Below are 13,614 nucleotides of genomic sequence, written 5' to 3'. Positions count from 1 at the left end.
CAAAACCGTGTCACTACTTTCAAATTTTCAGTTACACTCTCTTGTAGTATTAAACCTTCTTTGACCTATTGTAACGCATTTTTTTTACATGGTACTACCTGCTGTTCGTGGGAAGTTTTGCAACAGTCGACCTCAAGCTTAATTTTTTTTTGTCTGTCGCCTAATTGCCAAACATTGTTACGTCACTTACAAGCAACTCTTGTGTTTTTCTAGATTACTCCGTATTTCTTTGGAACTTTTAACCTGCATATTAATTAGTTTTTGTAAACGGCAAGTTAAAATGATAGCAAAACTAATGCAAGCAAGTTGAACATTTTTTTCTCAAAACGTCAAATAACGATATTTTCATTTTGGCTCGTAGAGATAGATTTGTTGTTGTTCCATTGATAAATTTTGTTGTAAAATTAATTGTGTTAAACCAAGCTTAAGAGGATAAAGAATAGTTGAATTACACATACATTTAGGTGTTTACGATTGAAAATACGTTTTTACAGAAAGCTAAAGGTTTTGTGTAATTCGCAAATCTGCACTGCTCGGTAGTGATATCAAATGCGTCATTACAACCCTCAAAACTTATAAATCACCGTGATAAAAAGCATTCTTAAAGAAAGAATGATGCCGCCACAAATTCTAGTTACCGGTAATTTTTTTATAATCGAGGGGGCACGAGAATTAAAAGCCTTTCGAAGGGGGCCACGAGGCACGAAAGGTTGAGAACCACTGGTCTAGGCTATATTAACAAAAGTGTAATTTATAAGAGATTTTTAAATAAATGCCATAACACTTAAGGTGTGGATCATACGTTTTATTAATTTTGGCAGGATAATTTGGCAGGATGACAGCTGTCACCGATTTTGTGTCACCCTGTCACTGATTTCATGACACCCTGTCACCGGTTCAGTGACACCCTGTCAATGATTAAGTAACACCTTGTCACTGATTTGGTGACACCCTGTCACTGATTTAGTGACACCCTGTCACTGATTTGGTGACACCCTGTCACCGATTTGTTGACACCCAGTCACCGATTCCGCGACACCCTGTCACCATTTTGGTGACACCCTGTCATTCATTTATTTTCGTTTTATACGGCGTATTTGACGTGTTACACCCTACAGACCAGTTTCCCAACATTTTATAAGGCTACTAATCCTCTAAGTCTAATAGACACATTTTCACTAAAGCTTGAATGAATCCGGGCACTCAATGGGTGACAGGGTGTCACTAAATTGGTGACAGGGTGACACCGAATCCATTACAGGGTGTCATGGAATCGATGACAGGTGTCAGTAATTTGGTGACACTGACAGCGTGTCAATAAAAGTCACAACCCCTGTTGTCTAAAGCTTAGTGTATCTCGCTGTTTTAATCAAGATTCAAGCGCAAGATTGAGACTGAAACTGCAAGTCCATGTTGATAATGTTTTGCAGAATGACCTGCAACCAAATTTAGCGGTGAAATAGTTGTTAAAATCCATGTTGAAAATATTGATGAAGGAGAAATAGCATGCACTTTATGTCGCTGTCATTCAACATATTTTGTTATAATTTAGTATTCTATGAACAGGCATGTATAAAATTTATTTTGTGTAACTTTTGATTTTTAAATATAATATTATAACACTAACAATCATATACATATTCAAAGGAAAATACTAACTATAAATCCTACAAAAATTAAAACACGAATTAATTTAGTCGACGTAAAGGGGTGGTACTAAATACCGAATGGTACCGAATGGTACCGAATGGTACCGAATGGTACCGAATGGTACCGAATGGTACCGAATGGCACCGAATGGTACCGAATGGCACCGAATGGTACCGAATGGCACCGAATGGTACTACATGGGATCGAATGCTAACGAATGCCAACCAAACTAAACGTCTGTTTTACTCCTAAATCTGATTTAATTTTACGCTGAAGCATATCTTGTCGCATGAGAGTATTTTGAAACGTATGAGACCAAAGGAGGGTTGCAATGAACATGGTACCGAATGAAACCCAATGAAACCCATTGTAACACGAAATAACCCATTGTAACTCGTAGAATAATCACGAAATACCGAATGGACCCCAATGAAGCCCAAAACATTCCAATAGGACCTAATGTAGCTCGTTCGACCCAATGAAACTCGTAGGAGAATTACCGTACTAAATACCGAATGGTACCGAATGGTACCAAATGGAACCGAATGGTACCGTATTGAACCCAATAGAACTCATTGTAACTCGTAATAGAAACACTAAATACCGAAAGGTACCGAATGGCACCGAACGGAACCCAATAGAACCCATTGTAACTCGTAATAGAAACACTAAATACCGAATGGTACCGAATGGTACCGAATGGCACCGAATGGCACCGAATGGTACCGAATGGCACCGAATGGCACCGAATGGTACCGAATGGTACCGAATGGTACCGAATGGTACCGAATGGTACCGAATGGAACCGAATGGCACCGAATGGAACCACATGGGATCGAATGCTAACGAATGCCAACCAAACTAAACGTACAATGGGTTCTATTGGGTACCATACGGTACCATTCGGTTCCATTCGGTTCCATTCGGTACCATTCGGTACCATTCGGTACCATTCGGTACCATTCGGTATTTAGTGTTTCTATTACGAGTTACAATGGGTTCTATTGGGTTCCGTTCGGTTCTATTGGGTTCCTTCGGTGCCATTCGGTACCATTCGGTATTTAGTGTTTCTATTACGAGTTACAATGGGTTCTATTGGGTTCCGTTCGGTTCTATTGGGTTCCTTCGGTGCCATTCTGTACCATTCGGTATTTAGTGTTTCTATTACGAGTTACAATGGGTTCTATTGGGTTCAATACGGTACCATTGGGTTCCATTCGGTACCATTCGGTACCATTCGATATTTAGTGTTTCTATTACGAGTTACAATGGGTTCTATTGGGTTCTGTTCGGTTCTATTGGGTTCCGTTCGGTGCCATTCGGGCCATTCGATATTTAGTGTTTCTATTACGAGTTACAATGGGTTTTATTGGGTTCAATACGGTGCCATTCGGTTTCATTCGGTACCATGTTCATTGCAACCCTTCTTAGGCCTCATACGTTTTAAAATACTCTCATGCGACAAGATATGCTTCAGTGTAAAATTAAATCAGATTTAGGAGTAAAACAGAAGTTTAGTTTGGTTGGCATTCGATCCCATGTTGTTCCATTCGGTGCCATTCGGTACCATTCGGTATTTAGTGTTTCTATAACGAGTTACAATGGGTTCTATTGGGTTCTATTGGGTTCCGTTCGGTGCCATTCGGTGCCATTCGGTACCATTCGGTATTTAGTGTTTCTATTACGAGTTACAATGGGTTCTATTGGGTTCCGTTCGGTTCTATTGGGTTCCGTTCGGTGCCATTCGGGCCATTCGATATTTAGTGTTTCTATTACGAGTTACAATGGGTTTTATTGGGTTAAATACGGTGCCATTCGGTTTCATTCGGTACCATGTTCATTTCCACCCTTCTTAGGCCTCATACGTTTTAAAATACTCTCATGCGACAAGATATGCTTCAGTGTAAAATTAAATCAGATTTAGGAGTAAAACAGACGTTTAGTTTGGTTGGCATTCGATCCCATGTTGTTCCATTCGGTGCCATTCGGTGCCATTCGGTACCATTCGGTACCATTCGGTTCCATTCGGTACCATTCGGTACCATTCGGTACCATTCGGTACCATTCGGTACCATTCGGTACCATTCGGTACCATTCGGTACCATTCGGTATTTAGTACCACCCGACGTAAAGTTTTAGTTATATTTATATATTGACAGTATTTGACGCTGGTCTAGAATCCCACCACACTTGCGTCCAAGGGTTAATATTGTTAGCATTATTTGGGTTAGGGTGCGAGTAAGTGTTTGGGTGGGACAATTAGTGTTATTATATTTATTAATCCATATTTATTTCTTCCATGTAATTTCATTTTTGACAATTTGTTTCGTTACTGTAAAAAACAACGTGGTAATATACTAGACGTCTATAGACCAGCCGCCCAGTATTTGAAAACAATTCGTACATACCTACTCACCAGTGCAGAAAAATTACCTTTCTTATATAACTCGGAATTATTTTAAATAGGAAGCGAGAATAAACTATAGCGTAGTTGAAATATTCTTGTTATGACAATTGGGGTTCTAATAAATAATACATTTGCTTGACCCACCCAAACTAAATCGCTAACCTAAATAATGTGCGTTGCGATATGCAGTATGGATTGTTTTTTGCACTACTTTCTATGTACCACATCAATGGAGCGCCACTAATTGCTGTATTTTAGAGGATCAATAATCCCAGAACAACTTTCCAATCTGGCAGGCTCTTGCTTGACCTGGATTTAACCTACATGTATTGCATAATTACTAATTGGTGTATACCTGTTTAGAGTTGATTTTTATTTATTTGACTGTTTGTCCACGCCAGTTTGAATTCCTTAGCACTTCATGCTGAGATCCAATGCATGCAGCACCAAATTTTGAGGTGTACAATCATGTCTTTTTGGCAACCTTAGGTTGGAAATCTTACCACAATTTACCTTTGTTGAAAGTTATAAGTATGCAAAATACTAATTTATGTTGGCACACAAATTGCTTTAGAAAAAATATTGGGTGTGCACCTGCCACGAAATGCAGACTGGTGTTCACTGCTTAGAAAAATTAGTATATATATATTTAGTTTTTTTAACAATTTTTGTGGTTTCAGATACTAGACACTGTTAATAAATAATTGTTTATAATATATATATCATAAATTTGTATACTGTTTTGTTACTTTCTATCAAGTTTTTTCGCAAGTGTAAAGTTTCTTTCTCTCACATTCGACTCGTTGAAGCATTTTTGTTTGCAACATGGATAACTGGGGTAAGAGTTAGAAATCACTGTTTGCCTACATAACGCACAATATTTTAATTGATGTATAAAAGTGATACAGTTTAAAGTACAATAGGAAATAATTAAATGTGCATATATGTATTGTCATGCTTACTACTAAAGGCTCAGTGCAGTTATGCAATTAAACACTGTATTTCTCAACTGTTTGAAAAATGTTTAACCTATCAAAAATACAGGCAGAGAATATTTCAAGCAAGCTAAATTTTTGCCACCCAAATATCAATACATAAATATTTGCATTCAAAGGGATAGTTAACAAGTAATTTATGCATGTTGTCTATATTATCAGATACCGAAGATGTCCAACCTAAAGGCCAAGTAGCAGCTTGGGAAGGAGAAGATGAGGATGATGACTTGAAAGACAATTGGGATGATGACGACGAAGAGGAAAAGCAAGAAGGTAGATTAAACATGCCCTGTAAAGCCTCTAAGGCAGGGGTTCCCAACTTGTGGGCCAAGGCCCCCAAGAGGACCCTGGCTTTTTTCCTGGGGGCCATGAAAAAAAACCCTTTTTTAGTTTGTTATCTCTTCCACTATAACAAAAAAAATTAAAATTTAATGAACTCTTCAAGCTGCAATAAAAGACGGCAACCCGACTTGGTTTTGAAAAAGATGATGTGACCACATTTTGGGCAAAACTAAGAAATTCATGCACTAAGCTAAGTGAAATGGTCATGCCATTGCTGTTGCCTTTTCCATCAACATATCGATGTGAATGTGGGTTTTCAACAATGTTACTTCTGAACATGCAGTGGGCTGTTTCCACCACTAAACCAGAAATTAAGACATTGTCAGTACAAAAACAAGCTCAACCATCACATTAACTGATTATGTAATAACTTATTAATGTACTATGATGTTTATATCATTTTATCATTTAAACTACTGTATACTCAAAAGCAGGGAGTCGACCCTTTGACTTTTCCAGTTCAGGTTCTGTTTGGGTTCAAGGAGTTTTTCGGAATACGATTCAGTTTCGGTTCGGAGTAATTTAAAAGTTCTGGTTCAGCTCCGGTTCGACCATCGTTATTTCAAAACCGGTTCATAAAGTTCCGGTTCGGATACAATATAAGTTGCGTTAAATCTAAAAATTAGGTTGATTATTGTACCCGTAAAGAATAATCTTTGAATTGTAAGTCATATTATCTAAGTTATGTGACGTAGTAAAAAAACAGCAACTCATTGATATATCTGAAAAATAAAAAATCAACGTTATATTTAGTTAATATTAAAATTTTTTTCATAAAATTTCGAATTCTGAAGTAAACCGCTTTTTTGACAGGTTCGGGTTTGGTTAAGGTTCAGGGTCTTTCAAAATATTCGGTGCAGTTCCGGTTCAGCTCCTTAAAATCTTACAAAAAACGGTTACGGTTCGCAAAAAATTGACCCAAAACCGGTTCATAAAGTTCCGGTTCGGTTCCGGTTCGACTCCCTGCTCAAAAGAAAAAAATAGGGGGGCTTGATTTCTCAAGAATTTCAAAGCGGGCCACGGTGTAAAAAAGGTTGGGAACCCCCTGCTCTAAGGCAACCTGTGGGTTGCGTTTGTAAGTTGGATCGCCTAAATTTTTCTGGGGTCCCCATAACTCAACCAGATTTCTGCTGTTTTAGTATGATTTACATATTTTGTTTTCTTTACAATGACTTCGCACTAAGAAACGTGACTATTTACATGGCAAAATATATGGTTTAGTTTGTTCTACATAAAATAGGTGTTTTTAGCCCTTTAGAGCTGCTAGGTTACAAAGATAAACAAAATATTTACGATAAAACATAAAAAGAAAGGCTGCTATTTTTGTCATGTTTCATTGCTTTTATCTTCACTTGATTTTTACACTGATGATGGCAGGAGTTATTGCTGAAACGTCTGCAAATTGCCAAAGGTCGATTTTATCGAATATCATGGCTTTGCTATTTTTATTGAAATTACTATGTTTTATTGTTTTTATCTTTACTTGATTTTTACACTGAGTGATGATGGCATCATCAGTGTAAAAATCAAACTACTTTTATTGAAATTACACTCAACAATGTTTTAAAGAAACAGGACCCAACTGCTAAAAAGCTTTTGATTTGATTTAAATTGTGACAAACATAATGTGAGCCTCCTTCCTAACTTTAGTGGGCAGCAAGCTGTTTTATTGTTATTTCAGTTTTATCATATAGTTGTAAACCGATTAATAGCCGTACACCTATTCTACTTTATTTTAAATGGTAGGTGGCCTAGAGTTTATTTTTGCGGCATTGTTGCATTACAGGGCCAACAAAACCGCTCCTGGCGTGCTGATTTGGCTTCGGCGAGAAATTTAATTAGTTGGTGTAGGACAACTTGTGTTAAGCGCCACTACTAAGCGAAATATTACATAGCGCCAATTGTTTTCCTAAAATCTAAGACGCAAATACATTCAACACCGCACAAATAATAAGGTTAATCGAAGTCACGTTCGAAGCTCGTAATAAAGACTCTTTGTCCCGTTTAAAAAAAATTGTTTACCGGCAAACAATCAACGACGTCATTGCTGCAGTGGCCAATAGGTATAAGGTTTATCGTTTAACTTAAACATTGTTATTTTTTAAATGTTTAACCCAGTCGTTGACGCCTTTGGAAAAGTTTGTTGGACTTGCGATGTACCCAGGATAATAATTCTACTTTTTTGTATCTATTTAATTGTTTGTATTACGAAATGAAGAGCAATTGCTACAGTGTTTGCTAAGAATAAGTTACAATGCAAATATCTTCTAATAATATTTCTAAGCAGTGTTTTTTATGTTTTGAGGGACCGAAACCTCCACTGAACACTACGATATTTGAAAATATCGCCTACTTGTGTAACTACAAAGTATAGTGTTAGGCGAAATGTGGCGTGAAACAACCTGCGTTGAAACGTCCTTCAAGCACAGAAAAAACAGAATACGAAAAAAAGAGAGCGCGAAGATTTTTACAAAAATGTTAAAAAACTGTGGCTACTAAATTGTCAGTGTTATTTTTTTCACTAAAGATTGTGAAAAATATTTTGTTAAAACATTGAGCGTAAACTGCTTTATGGGTCATTAATTTGTTCATCCGTGCTTGGAAATAAACAACCAGACTTTTAGAAAAACTGCTGTTTACGTAGAAAAAACACAAAACAGAATAACGATAACCAAAGAAATGACCACGCTAGGACGAAAATTTGCAGACGGCATGCCAACAAATTCGGCGAGTGTTATTTCGTCTGGGCGAGTGCCGATTGATTGCCGCTCGCCCAGCTGGCGAGTGTAAATTTTTGCTTAGGAACAACCCTGCAAATTATTCCTTAACCGATTTAACTATATGAAAATACAGAAAAATTCATAAAGTTTACTGATTGTTGGAAGATTACTCTCTTTTTTTAACTGTCTGTTTTAATCAGACTATGATCTGCTTGTTGCATGCAGTTGTAGGAGACAATTCTGCTTATAGAAGCAAATTCTTTAACGGCTCCTGAAGATAAGTCAAAAGTCCCTTTAAATGAATGTTTTAGTGTAATATGTAGTGGTTCCCAAACTATGGTACGCACAACATTTGTGGTAAGCAAAGCTCTCCACGGTAGTATCGAGAAACTTAATTAATTTGTTTACCTCTAAATTGTAAATCATCGGTTTGTTTGGTTTATCAGCATTATTTTAATTTACAGAAGTTAAGAAGAACATTAGTTGTATCAAGCTATGTATGGACATAAAAGTGCCTAAAATAGTTTTATTTGAGCTCTGTACAGACAACAAAAGTGTCCAAATTAGTTTTATTCGAACCTAATAAAACTTGAAAAGTCCCCAAATTGTTTTCGTAGATTAAAATTTCATAACATGTGATGTGTTTGTTCTTTTGTATTTTACGGTGATCAAGAAAACATGTAGTCTAAATTGTAAAACAGAAAGGTGCTGGTCGTCCCTATGTTGTTTGTCGCCAATAAAACAAGGTGGTACAGTTGACGGATCAAAGTTGTGCATAGGGATTAGACCAGGCCTGGCTCTCAGTAACTTACAACTACAACATGTATTGTTTTTTTATTTTTGTGTGAAGAACTTTTTAGGCCTTTTTTTTAAAGCTTAAATAGTTAAGGACTTTCCAAAGATAAAACTTTTAAGCTGTTGCAAAATTGTAATATACTTTAAAAAAGCAATATTGTGTGTTGCGTCATATATATACGGATCAATTAAATTAGCAGCCTGAAATTTTCCCATGAATTCAAACAAAAGACAAGATGCTTGGATGAATGGTAAGTAAGCAGTGTTTAGGTGATATGTTGCATTGCTACAGGTGTAGCGCAGATATCAACAGACTAAAAAAAGGCCCCTAACCAACGAAAGGTCTTCCGCATCTAGCCTATTTGGACACTTTTACATTTAATAAGTTGGGCACTTTTCGGAATAATTTTTGTCTCTTGCGCAAAACTTTTGGCATCTGCTCATGTGGTAAAAAAATTAGAGCGAACACTGGTCACGACACATAGGTTTAGAAACACAAACTGGTCATACAAAAATAACTTAAACTATTTTACTAGAATTGTAACATTTAAAAAAAAAATTATTATTTTGTAAAAAAAATTTATTTTATCGTTTATTTGTAAATTTGACTAATTATTCTCTAAAAAGTCACTTCCAATGGATTGATCAGTGATCACTAGTTCAAATTATTGTTAATGTAGTCAAGTTGTTAACTTGTGTGCATGAGGATTTTTTATAAAAATGTTACTGTTGAGCACATAATTGTATTCAGTTTATCTATCCATGCATGAAATATGTTAACCAACATGCTGATTTGCCATAAGACTAAGATATACACACCAAAATAGTAACCTTGGCAGTTCAAATCATTAAAAATCAATTTGATAGGAACTAAAATTTGCATTCGACATGACGACATTCATGCCACCTGTGAATTGTGCAGAATACTAGATCTGAGTTATTTAATGCCAACCTGTATTTTGAGAAATGTAAGCCCTTGGTTTGCTACAAAACCTTAACTTAATTAATAAATATTCTGTTGCTACCAGGCATAGTATATTTAAAACAGGTTCCTCTGGCAATATATATTATTTTCTACCAACGTTTCGGCTTACTGTCCGGCAAGCCTTCGTCAGGGACTGACACACAAAGCCAACAAGACGCAAAGTTTCTTAGTGTGATTTTACTTTGGATCTTTTTGGCTTTGTGTGTCAGTCCCTGACGAAGGCTTGCCGGATAGTAAGCCGAAACGTTGGTAGAAAATAATATATATTGCCAGAGGAACCTGTTTTAAATATACTTAACTTAATTATTTCGCAAAATAATACTTGATTTGAGACATTTTGAAACTGAATTTGGTAGATTTACAAAATTGCCAAAAATATTACATCGGTTACTTAACAACACGAGTCAAAGTTAATTTCAAACACTGTTAGTCATTAACTATTATAATTCTACAGTTGCGGCCCCTGCTCCAACTGTGCAGCCAAAGAAAGGTGGAAAACAATATTTGAAGCAAAAATTAAAGGAAAAGGAAGAACAGGAACGCTTGAAGATGGAAAGGAGAATAGAAGAGGAGGCAAATAAGACTCCTGAAGAGAAAATGAGGGAAAAGCTGTTAGCACAGAAATTGGCTGAGGAATCAGACTTGGAAGTCACCAAGGAAATGTTTGGTAACTCTTTTTTATCATTTGTAGGGTTACAGAGACATTCAACTCAGGGTTGATTTTTGTTGCCAGCATCTAAAATTGGGTTGGCTGGTTAAACATGAATAAAACAACAACATACCTTAATGTCCAAAACGGTGTTTCTGAACATTTTTCAACAAGAAATGTCCCTGTAAATAAATCTTAGGCACATGTAGACTGCTAGTGCTAAGTAATTCCATTTAGGTGGGACACTAGCTAGTTTAAACTTTGGGGCAACAAATCTGTTAACCAGATAGATTTTTGCAAATCCTTTACTTGATCAGATCAGTATAATGGCGTTACTGCACTAAAAGCTCAAACAAAGTTGTCATCCTTCACCAAAAGTTAATTAAATTATTTATAATTTTCAAATCTCCAGGAATGGACCTAGATGAAAAAAAGGTCACATTAGACAATTTTCAACCCCGAACGAAAGAAGATTTTACCAAGATTTCAAGTCTGTTAAAAGATAAATTTACTTCAATGGAAAGTTCGCCTCATTATTTCTTTTTACTTCAGGATTTGCTCTCTTCTGCCCTTGTAAATTGTAAGTTTATTTGGTGGTAAACTTTGTTATTTACATATAAAGCACAAACAGGTCTAAGATATGTCCTGCAGGTTTTTGCAAACTTTAGCTTATGTTTACAATGTTTCTTTATTTGTTTTTAAAAATCAGCCATGGATTAATAATAAATCCGCCAACCTTTCCTAATAATAATTAAATCTGTGCATATTGTATACCTAATTAAATCAAACATTTTATGCCATGGTTTTTAATTCATTCAAAAAGCGTTTTAAAGATAATTTTTTTAACGTAAGGCAAATAGCTTTCATTTGACCCTAGCAATGACTAAATTAGTATTAGATTTTACAGCAGTTATTTTTACCCCTGATATATTTATGATAATAAAAAAATCAGTTTGTAACTAAATAAGCCCAGCATCTGTTTTCGTAAAATACCGTATCGTTTTTGCCATTGGCAATTTCAATTCAAAATGTTTTTTTTTTTCGTTTGCAGTGGAAACAGACAGGTTAAAACAGCTGTCATCTTCCATTAATGTTTTATATACGGAAAAGTTAAAACAAGAAAGGGTAAGTAAAATAAGTAAGGCCTAAATATATAGAAACATTATTCCCCTAAACAAAATCGTTTTTATTGGTTTAACTAGTTAACTACATTGCTTGTAGGTTAGATATAAATAAAATTGTTTTGTTGTACAGTAAAGTAAATTGCAATGCTAAACATTAACTGCAAGTTTTGTAGGTTAGATATAAACAATAAAATTGTTTTGTTGTAGAGTAAATTGCTATGCTAAACAGCTGAAGCGTTTAGAATAACATGCTATTTTATTTTACAGCAAAAAAAAGGGGGTAAGAAAACGCAAAAAGCAAAACTCGGTGGCGGTGTAAAAGCATCCCGGCAAGACGCGATGGAAGATTTTTCGCAATATAACAACGATTTTGACGACTTTATGTAAACTTAGTTTTTCATGAACTACATAGACCTTTATGACGCGGCGATATCTTGACCACAAAACTTATAGTCGCACAAGTGATCTGATATGTTAATCAATCAAAAACTTGCTTCTTATCGGATCTTGTTTACTTTCATTACATGTTCTGCGCCGCAAGGTACCCTTCGAGTACTTGAGAATACCATTTGTTGATTATGCACAATATTACTTCTTAAAACTTCCACATAAAATCATTAATGAGGGTTCGGGAGCGAATGCTTTTTTATTCTGATGGCATATACCCCTTTGGCCCAATACCCAAATGTTAACACCCGGGGTGTGCAGAGACTCGCAAAACGAAATTACTCAAATGGGTAGTTTGGGCCGATTTAAAAAATATAACACAGTCAATAAATATGTGAGCATTTTTTTCTAAACTTATTCACTAGTTGCTTTTCGAAGAATGACTTACAGTTTCGCTTCGGGTCTTCCTAGGCCCCTAGGGAAAAAAAAGTTTGCACATCCCTGGTTTACAGTAACAACCCTTAAGTAATGTCATTACCAACTTTTGATTTACTACAGCAATGGGGCACCAAGCAAATGCTCGCAGGTTTCAACAATGAAGAACTTGGATTATGCCGTCTGTATTTATACCGCCTTTTTAGCCTATTATTTAGTGTAATATTTTACGAAAGTTGTCCGACGCCTTTTTTCCCAAACGTTTCGCACACTTTGCTTTATGTTTTGCATTTGGAGTGTGTTCGATAAGTTTTCCGGTTTTGTGGTTGTTTTTGCAGATTTTATGGCGTTTAGGTTGTTTGTAACTAATTCGAAGAGCGGTGTAATGACGCATGAAATTTGTGGAGAAATTGTGAACTCGCAACAGGGACTCTAAACTGAAATCGCTGTTTTATCCATTTATTCTTACCAGTGCATTTCGAATCCAGCAGTTAGGTAGGGTGGTTTTAAGCAATTGAAGTGTTTGAACGTAATATACGAATTCGTTTTTGTTTAGGCAAATTTTAGTTTTCCGCATGTACGGCGTACCCCTTATAGAGTTCATAGTGTGACTTGCCATTAGCGCAGAAGTGCCGAATTTTATCAAATAATCTTGACTTACATAATCAGCATGGCAGGCCGTTGATAACTGAAATTCGCTACAGTTACGTAGTAGCAACCAGTAACGATGTAAAACGTCATATCTTACGGACTCGCAAGGGTGAGAAAATATTGTTTAAACTAAACGTTGGTTTTGGTGAAAAGATTTAATAGTTTGCTTCTTATGTAAGTATTACAATAACAGTGATTTCTTGATATCGAGCAGCCACCATAAGCATGGTCAGTGTTAGTAAAATGTACTTAATAGCGAATCCCGGCTCAAGGTTTTATTAAAATTCGCTCTGCAAAGCTTGTTGTTTTAGAAGTAAGTAAAATTGCTGACATAATCCCTTTAAGTGTGGTATTCAAAGCTTACCTTATGCTTTAGAACTTAGCCAATAGTTGTATTATTCATTCCGATTTGGACAATTATGCATTATGCAGTGTTTCTTATCTTTTAACTAAACTGTTTGCTTAACAATTTTC

General features: G+C 35.9%; 1 protein-coding gene across 1 annotated transcript; it reads left to right on the top strand.

The window, feature by feature from the left end:
- Positions 1-4,745: 4,745 nt before the first annotated feature.
- LOC146168445 (eukaryotic translation initiation factor 3 subunit J-A-like) lies at positions 4,746-13,344 on the top strand. The gene is made up of 6 exons (XM_083389121.1): positions 4,746-4,895; positions 5,215-5,325; positions 10,349-10,561; positions 10,956-11,123; positions 11,595-11,668; positions 11,935-13,344. Exons 1-6 carry the CDS (start codon positions 4,883-4,885, stop codon positions 12,052-12,054), a joined length of 699 nt encoding a protein of 232 aa, XP_083245247.1. The 5' UTR covers positions 4,746-4,882; the 3' UTR covers positions 12,055-13,344.
- The last annotated feature ends 270 nt before the right edge of the window (positions 13,345-13,614 follow it).

This window comes from Ascidiella aspersa, chromosome 1 (assembly GCF_963924565.1).
Source record: "Ascidiella aspersa chromosome 1, kaAscAspe10.2, whole genome shotgun sequence".
Classification (NCBI taxonomy): Eukaryota; Metazoa; Chordata; class Ascidiacea; order Phlebobranchia; family Ascidiidae; genus Ascidiella; species Ascidiella aspersa.
This window is presented reverse-complemented; position numbering and strand designations above follow the sequence as displayed.